Here is a 14,761-nt window from a genome sequence, read left to right on the forward strand (position 1 = left end):
AACCTGAGTGTTAATTGTTTTTCTGTATCAGAGAATGTTTTGTTTCTGCATCCTCATTAGAGTATCAACAGATGATAAACAGGTCTGGAGTCTGAGACCTTTTAAAAATGACAAATAATTCTGAAACGGACCGGTGTAAGGACAGTGACAAGAAACACAGTAACGAGGCATAATGCAGTAACTCTTTTTACCTGTAACCTGGAAGGTGCATTTGCCCGCGCCGGCCTCGTTGATGACATTACACGTGTACTCGCCCCAGCCGTCTCGATTCAAGCTGCGGATTGTGTACTCTGTCTCGTCCCGTTGAGCGTCGAAGGCTCCAGCGTGGAGCAGCCGGTTGGACAGAAGCCACTCGAAGCGCAGCACGCGGGACGGGTGGGCCCGCAGCACCCTGCAGGTCATCACCACCGGCCTCCCCAGGCCCTGACGCATCTCCATGTAAGCCGGCTCCACCGTCGGAGGGTCTGAGAGGGAGACAGAGAGGCTCAGACGGCTGCCATTCGGTAAGGAGAGGAAAGTGTGTCAAGGATGTGAGTGAGTGCTGGGGGAATATGGATGAATTCAAAAATATGCTTTGGATAAACAGGGCAAATAAATTGAAGAAAGAGAGTGAGTGGGAGGAAGGTGAGCTGACGTCTATACAAGACAAATGCTATTCAGTTGAGAGTCTGCTCGGTCAAACTAGATCTCAGTCTCAGACAGCCAACAATACTTACAGAGGAAAAAATATCAGGCAGACAGAAAAGGTGGTTAAAATACAAAAAGAGTTACATATGAGATGAATTCAAATAAATATTTAAAAACCTTAACAAGGACACGTTTTGTCAAAACATGGAAAATATTTGTGAAATGCTTCAATTTCACTGGTTGGAGACCTAAGAATGACATAATAGAAAATAGATAATAACTATCACATATTAAAATCATACACACAGGCTAAAGAAATAAGTGAAACATTGCAGACTGTCTAATATTGTAACACGAACAGGAGCAGAGAGAAAAAAAAGGGGAGATTTAACCAAATTGTTAAAGTAAACTTTAAACAATCAGCAAAGCAAAGTCAATACACTTCAGCAACAGATGAAAAATTAAAACAATTGTGAGGAGACCGGCAATGGGTTGCTGGTAGATCAATTCTGCAGAAAACATGGAACAATGTTCTGAGCGAAAAAAATCAGTCACGCTTCACAGAAAGTTGTTAACAGGATGATGAAGTGCACCTCAAGCTTGCAAAATGGAAAATTAATAACTTATTTGAGCATCTGACAGGCTTCACCTCTTCCCACACAGGCAACCTGGCGGTGAATTATTTAGCCCGTTGTCTCCGAGCGGAGTCAAGAGCCGGGTGTGACCTCGATGCAACCCAGACCTCACTTCTGCAAAAGTTTAATATGCATGATGTTTTTATTTTAGCAGCACGGTAATGTTTGAGGTGTGCTGTGACATGTGCGTAGGTTTTGGCGAGGACAGAATGCGCGCAAGCACCGAAGCGGTTGTGAATAATTTCCCCATTTTAGGCGCCTTCGCATCTCGAAGGGCACTCCACAAAAGTCGCGGCGGGCCTTGAAGAACAACAGTAAATGCCGAAGAGAAGAGAATGACACGAGCCCCCTTAATTGCCTGAAATTTGCATAATTCCTGACAGAGTAAAGGAGAGGCGGCAGCCATAGCCAGGAATGGGGATGCTATTTTTCAAAATGTAATCTGTTACAGATCACTGATTACCTGATTGAAACTGTAATCTGCAACGTAATCTTCTACATTATTCACACTCAGTAATATAATCTAATTACTGAGCCTTCCAAACTTGATAGGATATGCAATTAAATGAACAGTGTATTAAAATTTTAGGGCACACAAATTGATAATACTATTAATGTCATTATCTGCTACCTAAATCAGACAATTATTTTAAAGATGGGAAAGATGCTTTATTTGGAGTGTTTTCAATATTGAATGCGTGTGTTTATACAAGAGACTGCTTTCATTTTTGTTTTACTGTTGCACATAATTGAGTTCGCCGCAGGCCAGGGCAGATCCCAGAGTGCACAACGGAAAAAAAAAAAAAAAACGTGGGCTGTGTACACGGCACCGAATGCAAAATTATTCACCAAAACATAACGGTCCAGAGCGGGATTTTACATCCTTGCCCTCGATGCTAATTATCACTCAACAAACAACATCCCGCAATTCGCTCAGCAGCTACTGTGATTAATGACACGCCATTAGATCGTCTAATGACTGGGCTGAAATGTGAAAAATCATAAATCATAACACATACCGTGACAGGAGAAGTAAACACGCATCTTCCAAGAGGTTTGGACTTAAACGAAGTAGGGAGGGGAAAAAAAGTTCACCTGGTGCTGTTGAAAAGGTGGAGAGTAAAGTGGTTTTCATCTGCGTTGAATGAAACAGCAATCAGTTCCTCCTTCAAATGAGCCTTGGATGGGCTTTTACCCAAACCTAAAGGCTTATCTCAAACTCCAAAAAAAAAAAGTCAGAAACTCTATTTATCACATTAAAATTGTAGGTATGCGTGGGGCAGTGAATCAGTGGCACTATAACAAATTGCAGTAAGTGCAGTTCCATTCACATAGAAAGACGAATGAAGACAGGGTTTGGGTCTGCAACAAATGAAAACAGACAAAAAAAATCTTATATAACCAAAACATACTTTAAACAAGGGCACACGCCTCATCTGCCCCTGTGCATTTCCTGCGAAACAGCTGCCCAGAGAGCAGGAGGAGAGAAGAGGGAAACGGTCCTGTGTGATATTCCCTGAGCAGAGCTCGTTGTGGTTAGTGCAGCAGTGAGGGCTCAGAGTTGCTGTAAGTCACAGGCCGAGGGAAAACCCAGAGCACTGGCTGAGATGTAATCCATCATCAGTCACCGGTGGATACCTTGACAGTAATGTGGAGAAAAACAACATTCGGGAGCACGGAGGCCTCTTCCCCACGGCCCACGTGGATCGGCGTCTACGGGGAGGAGGCCTGCACAAAGACACGCGAGTGCTTGGGGGGAAAAAAGAGCGTGTGTCTTTTCGCACGTGAGTGGGAAGCTGAGGTGAGGTCGTGGGCACCTTGCATTTCTAGAATACCGCTTGACTGGTTTACAATAAACTTCAGCCTCAGTCGGAATGGGTTTTCTTCTATGTGCTTTGGGCGAGCGCATGAAGAAAAAAAGACACGCAGCTCCTGTGGGCAAAGCTGCAAGAGGAGAACGTACCGTACCGTCTGTGCATGTGCACATGAAGTGGGTGCATGCACCTTCTTTATGGATGTGTTCATTTGGTCTACTTTGGTCTCTGTTTCATCCTTTTCTGTCTGTTTTGGACGACACTGGTGACACAAGGAGCACTTAAGAAAGTGTGAATGTAACCATGTATAAATACTCTATTACAACAACATGAACCACATCAGGAAAATGGGATCAAAAGAATAAAATAAAAGCTTTTGGTGCAGTGTAGGAATCTAATTATTTGGAATTCCCATATAAAAGCCCGTCTGAAATAATATGTGGTCAGCACAAACAATGAAAGGTGGATTCTAATACAGGCTAGATAAAAACAAATATTAAATTTGGGGATGAAATCAGCCGTAACCCATCACAGATGATGTGAATCAGCCCTCCAGATAACAACAGTCTGTATCTGGAGACGTTATCTGGACACTAACATCCGCTTCATAAGTTTCTTCAATAACACCTGGTTTATGAGTTTTATCTGCATAATGTGGGACTGGATGAATTGTCAAGAGAAGCAACACTCCCGTATGGGCCCTGATGTCACTGGCTGCTACTGCCTGCAGTTTTTGTTGGACTTGCTTGAGCTAGCAGGGGAAGGCAGTGTTAGCTGACCTTTCAAGCTGCTTGGCGGACTTCTTTCTCGAGGACGTGGTCACGCTGTACTGACTGCATTTACACCTGGCTGAGATCCAATCATAATGTGAGCCTGACATGGTCTGGCACATCCAGCTGCATTCTGCATGCATTTACGTCTTGCATTTTCCCTGATCCAAATAAGATATTTCTCCTTCGTGACAGAAATACGGCTTTGGATGGTCTAATTAATTCCACTCCTTTCATTTTAAGTTAAAGCTGCCATTAAAAAAAACCCTCAATGTTTCATTTTTATTTTAGATTTAAAGGAGGAACTAAGGTTCATTCATGGTAGCGTAACAATGTGCAGAAAAAAGGGGCAAATTTAAATGGTCTGCACTCACACAGGGCTCTTTATATAGAGCTTTCCTGCCTAAGTGGTGCTCAAAGTGTTTTACAATGTCTCTCATTCACCCATCCACACTCACACAGCAATGCAAGGTGCTTGCCTGCCATGGGGGATTAGGTCACCAACCATGAGATCATGTCTATCTCTATCACCAAAGCCACACCCGTAATCTTGTACTGATGTGGGGATAAAGGTGAATTTATGAAGGCATCAGGTAAAAAAAGAGATCATTTAAGTTTGTGGTGAATAGGAATAGGAAAAAAATACAGGTCTGGTTCTGTCTGCCAGTGCAGTCAATAAGCATTGTAGATGAATTGTAGGTGCAGGTGTAGCTGCTTCATACAGCACACTGTGGGGTTTGTCCAGTGGTGCCTAATTTAGGGTAAGTGGCCCCAAAATGATTAATGGGACAGAAGAGAGAGGAAAAAACAAATACTGAATCAGTTTTTGAGACTTTAAATATCTGCTTTGGGGATCTCCCAGTCGGTTTCGCCGATCCAGGCACTTGTAAAAGAATCGGATCAGATCGCATTTTAGCCCAGACCTATCTTTTGGAGTTATTTGGTTTAGGTCTGCCATACCCAAAAATCCACATCCAGGTAGAGCCAAAAACGTCTTTTGTTTTAATGCCGGTTGGCTAGTGTCAATATAACAGATGCCAAAAATCCCAGAATAGGAAGAAGAAGAAGAAGAAGATTAAGAAAATGTCACGACTAAGTATGTTTGCTGTGTGGATGTACTTTACTAAGGAAAATGAAGTCAGCCAGTGCGTAAATTGTGCAATGTGGATGTTTGGCGAGGTGGTAGTAGGAAATCGTCACTCAGTACTAAAAATCACTCAGGGAAAGGCTGCAACAAAAACACCACAACTAACACTGAAAACACAGAGAAGTTTCGTCCAGACAGCGTCAAGGCAAAAAATATTACAGAGAGGTTACGGAGTTTATGCCGTTGGATGACCAGTCCAGCACGGTGGGACAGTGGTGGTGCATCACAGCAAGAAAGTCCTCGGTTCGAATCCCCGAGGCAGAGAGGGTTTGATTCTCAGGGCCTTTCTGCGCGGAGTTTGCATGTTCTTCCCATGTTTGCGTGGGTTCCCTCCGGGCACTCCATGCACCCATGTTTTTCAAAAAACATGGGTGCTCGGCGCCGTCAGGTTGGCCCACAGTGGCAGTGCGTTGTACAATGACAAATAAAGCACTTTACCATTACCGTTCTGTAGTAGACAACCATCTGTTGGAGCTTCTGGAGGCACCTTCTCAACATTACTTTAGCTTTGACAGCCCCGTTTATTGTCTTACTGGTATCCTCATTGGTCACATGTTCACCATGTGAACATTTAATGATCAGATTGGTGGGCAAAAAAAACTTGATTGGGAAATCTAACCTAATTTTCTTTAACATAAAATGCCGGATATGTTTAGCCTCCGGGAATTATTTAAATGAAACCATCTGGGAAGTTGAGAGGAACAATCTGATAATATCATCTAAAAAGGTGCTGCACTGATTTCTTGTAAGGAGTCCCATGCCAAAAGGGTTGAGAAACCTTTAGTTTGAAATGTTATAGCATATATTTGTGGGATAAAGAAGTACAACATTTACCACTGAAATGTACTGAAATAAATTCAAATAATCTGGGCTCCTTGCTGCTTCATCCACTTATTTATTTCTGTTGTACTAACACGTGACACAGCAGTACTCCAAAAAAACAAGAAAAAACAAAAAAAAAAAACACAACATTTTTACTCTGGAGCAGCTGTATGTGGGAGTATAAAAGACAAACCCAGGGCGTATATTTGGATGGAAGCAAAAGCATTCTTGTGTGGGAATAACCTTTGTAGCACTACATGCGTCAATATCAAGTCTTGATAGAGGAAAACACATTCATTAGGGAGTCAAAGACATATAGAGAATATGAAATGATAACCCTGATTCATCTGATTTATAATGAGTCTGTGTTGACTAATGTAGGGAAACGCTGCTCCGCATCGATGCGCCCTCTTTCCCTCGCGCTGCAGTCGCTGCAATCAAACAATGAACTTAAGCACCGTCCGCATTACCATACTGTGATTAAAACATGGAGATAATTTATGAACTTAAATATATAATTAATGATAATCAATGTAGATTCTTTAATGCGAGGAGTGGCCCGGTGATCTGCTTATAGGTTTAGCTCCGTCACTGACCAAGTTGTAAAATATTAAGCCGAGCGCAGTCTTCTGTTTACAACCTACATATTCACTGACCTTTTCTGGGGTGGATTTGATGCGGCTGATACCCCCCGAAAATTAAATTTCATCTTCAAAAGCGGTGTGCGGGCCCTGCTGTAATGCAAAAGATTAATTTGCTGGTGTTAGGTTGGCGTTAGGCTAATGTGAATCGCTTTAATATGGTTCACATTAGAGTGGGCCTCAGGGGCTGGGCATTGTGGGCCTTCTTGATGCAGGAGGGAAAATTAATTAAAAACAATAATCGTGTAATTCTGCTCATTACTTTTGCCCAGGCAGTAGCTCTTTATCCCGGTGTGTCTTTTTGATGTATGTGAGATAGCAAGGTGCTTGCTCAAGGGGGCAAGCGCAAGGTTGCATCAGGCAGGTGTCATGAACGATGTCAGGAGGAACAGAAGGAAGCCTGGATAAAAGATTTCTGTGCATGAATCTGAGCTGAGGTAGAACTTGAGAGCTGTAACTCTGACAGACAGTGGTATCTAGGACAGAAGACCACTCTGTACGTCTTCCTTCCCTCTAATTCTGTCTCCTTCTTCACTCCTTCTCTCGAGCCCCTGGACCATGCCAAGTCAGTTTGACTAAGAACATTAGGGTGTCACAGCTTGGGATTTGGCGTCTACAATTCTATTAGAGCGACGGCTCCAAAGGCAGACGTCTTCCATTCCCTCTACCTCTCCTCCTGGCGTCGCCTCTGCCAGCCAACAGATGCAGGTTTTTACATATCAAAGCTGTTGACTTGCCAGAGTCGTTCCTTCACGCCTCTAATGCTCTTTGCTTCAGAGGACTGTACCTCGGTCCCTTGATCAAGTTACTAAACGCGGCTTTGCACATGGCTCACCACCAAAGGCGGGTGGCTCACGCTGGGACCTGGAAATGCAGGCGAGAAAAGCATCTCAGAGGGATTGGCTTGTGCTTACACACCGTGAGACGGGCCAAGAGAAAGAAAGGAGGGGGCATACCGACAGGCATAGGGAGCAAACAACAAAAGCAGGGCCAGGCTGTGCTAATAAAGTAAATTCTCAGGCTGAGGAAGATGAGAAAGGTATTTGTATCCAGTAAATGGAGTCCACAATGTGTTCACATGCTGGACACATTTCCACAATCTACTCAAAGTGTGTCAAAGCAATCTATCAACTCAAGTGCTTTTAAAACTTAGGCTTTGATGCCAACTATTAATAAGTAACAAGAGCCTGACAAACTGAACTGGCTCTGAAGATAGAACATGGCAGAATGATTGATTTATCAATACCAAAGCCCTAATAAGTCTCTTCATTATGTGTTCTGCTTTGAAGATGGAGGACAGATGAAAGTGCTGTTCCACATCAACAACTGTAGCACAAGAGAGGTTCTTTATTAAAATAATACTACATAATGAGAAATAATTGCATTCGCAGAATAAATTGTGTTGAAAGGAAGAGCCAGAATCATCTGTGGTGAACTGATGTCCTTCACTGTGTGTCTCGCACTATGTGACAACCTGTGATGCAACCACATGCCAAGGCAAGCCTGTGTGAGAAAAGGAGGAAATTTAATGGCACGACTGTCCTACAGCCGAGGCCTCCGAGTCTCAGTCTCCTCCTCTTTGCCTCTGGAGGCATGTCATCTCCCTCTGAGTGTCACTAACAGCAGTCACTCTCTGTAAGTCACCCTGGCCCACTGTTGCCGATACAGCAGGGGAATGCTGCGGCGTGGTGGGGTAATGGATGACCTTTCATGGATGGACGTCAGAAGGGAGAAATCTTGCTGGAAAGCACCTGATATACTGACATCCACTCTGAGATAGGGTCATACAGAGGCGCATGAGAATCGCTTGATTCCTAGAAATACTGTCATTTAGGTGTAGTTTTTCAGCTTTTACTATTATTTTGGACTTAACTGGGGCAAAAAGTATATAAAGAATATAAAACCCTGGGCTCTGGCGTTTTAGTATTCATTGTACATTCATTGCCTGGTTAAGGTCACTGGAATTTATCATCTGTTCCCCCTCTCTTCCTTTGAGATCATCTGTCATACCAGACAGCGGAGCGGTTGCTGATTCAATATACTGCGCAGTGAAACTGATTTACATTTCTTTTACCTGGTCTTCTTAGTCTTATTTGTTTCAGCTTACCAGCCCTCTCATCTCCACGATTACTCTTTATCACGTCGGACACGCTTTCCCGGACTGATGTGTGACTTTGTAAAGTCCACATGGCTTCCTTCCAAGCCCTGCATATGTTCTTTAACAACAGATGTCCAGTGGATGCAGCTGGGGCCTGTGCCAGTTACAAGCATTAAATGAACATTTACAGCTAACGGATACTAACTGTGTCTTGTAATTTGGCATGCCGTTGTATTTCATAAATAGTGTACCTTTGCTAGCAGAGGTAAAACTGCATGAATTGGAGGGAAAATGAGATGGAGAAACGAAAAACACAGTTTAGCTACACACGTGTAATGCATCTGCCTCAGAGGTTGTAGGTGATTTATGAAAAACAAATTTGATGCAGTGATGCAGAAAAACCAACAACGATGGATCCAGTGAACAGTATGTTTGCCTTCTTATAGTTAAACTTTTTATTATAAAAGGACACGATAATCTTTTATGTAAATATATTACAAGAGCGTCATTCTCCTCCTCTTTAGCTGTTTTCGTTTTATCCTTGTAAAAGTTCCTATTGCTGTGGGTACCAAGAAGACCAGTGTCCAGCCTAGCAACCTACATGGAGAGAATGTCACATTTTGAGGAAGGTTTGGATGGTGCAATAAGCCCAGCCTGCTTGACCTACAATGAATATGTTCACAACATTTGCCGCCTGACAGGGACGTTCTTGCATGATTCTCGTTAGTTGGAGCTGATTAGCCACATCTTCTTACTGTGGCAGCAGCATGCAGCAGTGACATTAACTGGCCTGACCGACCCTTCTACTTCACATGAGCTTCAATGTCAATGTAATATATTTCTGCCAGAGCTGCATAAAGCTACTGTGGCAAATCCTGTGCAATTTTCAAGAATACAGGCACGTCTGTAGGGACTCGAGAATTATGATATTATGGTTTTTATCATTAGGAGTCAATTGACATTTTGGTATTTTGCAGGTCATTAGCCCTTTAGCGTCACTGCTCACTTCCTCATGTTCAAATGGTGCCCTTGCAAGTAGCTGCTGCATCCTGGGTGACGTCCAAGACAATTGTGACTGGTTCAAACAAAAAACCTATATTGGGTATTCCTCTCTTTTTGCTGTTGAGGGGAGGGGCCACCCCACAGATACTTGATCAGTTTGGGATCTAGTGAAATTTAGAGGCAGGTCAACACCTTGTGCTGTTCTTCATGTTTTATTGAGTTGTTCCTAAACCGTTTTTGTGTGTGTGTCTGTGTCAAACTGCATCCTGCTGTGGATGGCTGCTGCCATCAAGGAGTGTCATTGCTATGGGGTGGGGGTGCCTGGTCTGGTCTAGGTGGGTGCTACATGTCTAAGTAACATCCACATGAATGCCAGGTCCAAAAGTTTCCCAGCTGAACATTGTGTTGTCACAAGATGGTCAATGTTATTCACTTCTCCTGTCAGTGGTTTTAATGTTATTAGAGTTACCCATTTGTGCATGTAGATGATTTCCAGTTAAAACGACACTTTCTATTTTTTACTTCATACATTATTTAAATTGTCCTTTGCAGTGTGTTTCTTGATGACACTGATGAAGGCTACAAGCCGAAAGAATAACAAGCACAACCAAAATAAACTAAATGAAAAAATATTTTAGTATTTGATATTTAGTCATTTTAGTACACTTAGATAAATTGTAGACAGCATCCAGTGTATGCCCTTGCTGCTCTCAAAAGGAGACGGGGTTACTGTGACCTATTGCCACATGCTCCGCTGAAAGGGAACAGAGGAGGGAAAGCAGCATCACGCATTCTTCAACAGTTTTTAAAAGAGCGAGAGGCTTTAAATAAGGTTTTATTTAAAAGCAGGACATAGGCCAATGTTCAACATGAGTATGAAGTGCGAACACGCAGCAGCTGCTTGGCAAGTCTACTTTTTGCTCGGCTTTAAAAAGAACTAATACAGATTCAACAGTTTATTCGGCCCCCAGCACCCTCCTTGCATGAGGCAGCAGAAGCACAGAGCGCTTCTAATTACTGAAGCACATCTTAAGAGTCTAAATCCTTTGTTTACCATTTGGTGTCAGGAATGGTGTGCAGCAAAGACACTAACCTTTGATATGGCTTGTCAGGCCGGCAGTATCGCAATCTATTCAGCTAAACACTCAGCTCAGTCTTTTTCAAAGCACATCAAAACTTCATTAATTCTCTTAAAACAGCAGAGTGGGTAACAGCTAAGCTGACACGTGAATGCCATAGCAAAGGCGCAATAAAACAAGGGTAGAATTATGTGCTTATCCGAGCTGGCGAAAACAGAGCGGGGGCTGCTCTTGTTCCTCTTCAATCACAATATTGGTAGCGGCAGTTCATGTTGAATTAGCACCGGTCGAGCTGTGGCCATAATTCTGTTTCATTGTTCACACTTTAAAAGTTGGCGGATATTTTTTCTGCAGTCTTATGTTCGACAGGTCCACTGAAGAGGACACTTAAATCATGGCAGTCATCACAGCGCAAGTTATTTGCCACATATTTGACAGAATTTACACGGAGGCATGCTGCTGAACAGGTTTCTTTTTAGATGACGTAGTAATGCGTAAACTGAAATGGAGGAATGTATGGATTAACTAAGTAGGCCACGATGAAAACAATGGGAGCCATGGGATTCAGTTTTTCTGTTTCCTATACGCACTTGCCAGAGACTGGTAAGCACCCTACATGGATCGCTTTCATTTCCTTCCTATCCATCTTCCGTTTTTTCCCCGTGGTGAAAAACATCCCCAGCGCTTCAGTGAGTGACACCGCTTTGAATCCCCGGTGTTCATTTGAAATATTCCGTTCAAATGGCCATAATTTAACACAAAATGAATACCAGTTGGAATAAATTAGCCGCTCGCTAATTAGCCGTTAAGCCGTCTTTGAATGTCACATCTTAGAGGAGGGGAAAGGGTTTCTCAATGAGCAGCAGCGGTGGGGGGTCTGAGGCCTGGGGATATGGCACAAACTCTATGGGTCTTCTCTGACATGAGCGTGCACGCACACACACTCAAAAAACACGCGGACAGACCCTAACAAGTGTGGGCATGGCTATCTGGAGCTTTGTGCCTCTGTTAATATTAGTTCTGCTCGGTTCACAGTGAGCAGATAAAGTCCGCCCCTTAGTGTAAGAGGTGGAGTCAGAGCTATTTCTTCTCAGACCTGACTGACGGCACCGGGGGACTGGACTAATTTTCCAGCCTTCAGGAGGAAATTGGACGGGCATAAATGGAAAGAAATGGGTGAATGTTCAATTTTGGTCACACTGGACTAAAACCCATTAAGATTAATTACACAGCATACAGAGAAAATACCTCACAGTAACAAATGGTGCGCCATATAAAGAAACAAACATACCACTGCTGTGAGTTATACGGCAAAATGCACTTACACATAAATTCTGGCACATATAGAAAATACCCACGGTCTGTCTACTCACATTGTACGATCAGCTCCACCACAGCCTCCCGGGGCTTCACGTTGAACCCGTTATACTGGCTGGTCTGGCACCGGTATGAGCCCGTCATCTCCCTGGAAACATTAACAATACGCAGCACGCCGTCGTAGCTCTCCATCTGCATGTTGCCGTCCGGCATGGGCGCCTCCTTATCCGCTCGCGACCACAGGATGATGGGCTTGGGCTTCCCTGAAACAAGGCACTCCAACTCCACTGTGTCACCCTCGCGGGCCACCAAGGGGGACTTGCCCCGTGGGACTGTCAGGTTGGGGGGAACTAAGAAAGAGAAAAACAAAGGAGGGACTGATATGGGGCTCTAGAAAGTCAGCAGGCGGGGTAAAAGGAAATGGTCGACTCAGGGGAAGAGGTGGCGAAAGAGGTATGGGGAGGGAAGCGAATGAGCATCCAAGTAGCAATGGCAATGAAGTCTCAGCGACACACACACAGCTTGTATGGAAGGACCATGCGGATATTAGCAGCATTAATGGCTAACAGCTGGGACGAGACAGTCTGAGCATGTACCCTGCGTAGAACCATCATGGAGAGCAGCAGTGACAATGTTCAGTGTTATCAAGCAATGGCAAACAATGAGCGATGCAATGACGAGCTGACAAGCAAAATGCACTTGGTGACCGATAATAATAGTCCATCTCTACCAAACAAGCCCATGTACAAAAGAACCAAATGTGTGTAATTCATGCATTGATCTAGAAACTAAAAGTCCCTTTTGCACGTCCCTGTTTGCATCCACATCAAATCTGAGGAGCTATGAAGATTAGGCAAATTAGTTCCGAGTTAGCAGTTATTCTCTTCGCTGCCAAGAGTTAGAGGAGAAGATTGATGTCATGCTTAGGTGTAAACTGATAATATGAGAGTACAGCCAGGGGACACTAAATGTAGCCTAGCATGAAGCCAAGAAGCAGGGGGAACCAGCCAAGCCTTGTGACAAAGAGAAGACTCAGCCCCCTTTATTTTGTTGTTTTTAGACGGCCACCAGCTAAAAATGGAACGCTTTTGACATCAATATCTTAGCACATACTAGGGTTATACAGTTATTATTTACAGTTTAAATGACATTTGATGTTCAAACACTCAGCTGTTCATACCTGCCAACACCAAACCACTAAGCCCAGGGCCACTTGTGTCACCAAGAACCGCACATCTTCCGACTAAGAGCTACCCTCACCCTTCAAATGTACCGTGGCATCATCAGCAACAGCAGCAGAAAGAGAAGCATCATCCACAACATAACAGCACCGTTGCGCCCGTCGCCACATCTTCATCATCATCACTTTCTTATCACAAAAACGCTTTTCACAGTGTTTCCTAGCCCTAACATAATTTCAGCATTAACACTTGCATCATTCAGCTTTTTGCGCTCCCGCCCTCGTCCTCAGGGAGCTACTCAGTCTCATCCAGCACCACATAACTTGGAGCATTTACAGAACCCTCCCCCAAAGTGATGTAGGGTTACTGTTGGCCATGCAACAAAATATGACCCAATAAATAGACACTTGCCTTTTTCTAATGGACATCTATGAGCCTGGCTGAGTGTGAACAATAAAAAAAAACGAAGAAGAAATAGAGGAGGAACAACAGTAGAAGAAGGAGTGAAAGTGCTAAACTGATGGGCACATTTGCAGGTTTTCTTTAGTACCCTTACAGTGTGCGTGTGTGTGTGTTTGAGTGTGAGTGTGCATTCATCAGTTCTAAGTTTGGAAGGCAGGAAATCTAGCAGGTTGGTTGAGGCAGTCTGGTTCCTCATCAGGCATGCAGGCCAAGTAAATTTGTTTAATTAGTAAACCTGGCAAATTGCACCGGCTCCTAGTGTGCTGCGCCCGTGTGTTTGTGTGTTCATGTGTTCGTGTGTGAGTCCAAACCATCAGCAGACTCCAAGACTATTTTGTAGCGCTTCTCCCAAAAATAGTTTACAGCCAGCAATGTGAGGACTGAAAATCTCCTCAGCTATGATGAAACCGTGTCGCGCTTCCCTGATGATTTCCGAATCACTGTCATTCTGCCCAAACAATGCTGCAGCTGGAATGGAGTCAAGCCACATTGAAGTTTCACAGTGATGAAATCACTAGCAATCTCACCAAAATGAAAGAGCGTCCAGCTCTATTTCTTTTGACCCCATTTCAGTCTGGGTGAGAGGTAAGAATCTTTGTCCGATGCCGGTGGAAACAAAGGAAGCTCAACATAGTACATATATTACAAAAGAATGATAACATCTTGTGGACCAGCAACTAAATTAGGTTGCTGTTGTTCCTACAATAGCTTGTACATTGAGAAAATAAATGGTAAAGAAGAAGGTGGAATCCAAGGTTATAAACACTGTTTAATGTCAAAGACGGTTTCAAAGTTCAACAAAAACATCACTGCATTAAGAGCAAAGCTGCAATAACTTAATTAATAATTTCTAAGCACATGATGCAAGTTGAAACAAGTCGCAAAAACAACACTGACCAACTCCTCCTAATTCAATACGGCAAATGTGTTAGCAGACAAATGCTTATTTGGACAACCAGCAGCACAGAGCAATATTGGCCTTCATTTGGAGAAGTGATAAAAACAATGAGCTGAAAGAAGCTAAAATGAAGTAAAGCTGGAAGATAATTCTCTGTGTTAGAATTTCTCTTAATTTCGAAATATTGACTCCAGCCTTTAAGCTGCTCGTAAACCAGACCCTCGGCTACATAAGCGATGCTTTAACATGTTGGTGTGATTAGCATGGA

General features: G+C 43.4%; 1 protein-coding gene across 1 annotated transcript in view; it reads right to left on the minus strand.

The window, feature by feature from the left end:
• Window positions 1-14,761, minus strand: part of LOC311499456 (MAM domain-containing glycosylphosphatidylinositol anchor protein 2) — a 177,125-nt gene that overhangs the window by 42,067 nt on the left and 120,297 nt on the right. The window contains exons 9-10 of the mRNA XM_084560433.1: window positions 12,009-12,302; window positions 192-464 (exon numbers count right to left, since the gene is read on the minus strand). Coding sequence (XP_084416559.1) covers window positions 192-464; window positions 12,009-12,302 — 567 coding nt within the window. The remainder of the gene's footprint in view (window positions 1-191; window positions 465-12,008; window positions 12,303-14,761) is intronic.

This window comes from Chelon labrosus (genome assembly GCF_963514085.1).
Source record: "Chelon labrosus genome assembly, chromosome: 14".
NCBI lineage: Eukaryota > Metazoa > Chordata > Actinopteri > Mugiliformes > Mugilidae > Chelon > Chelon labrosus.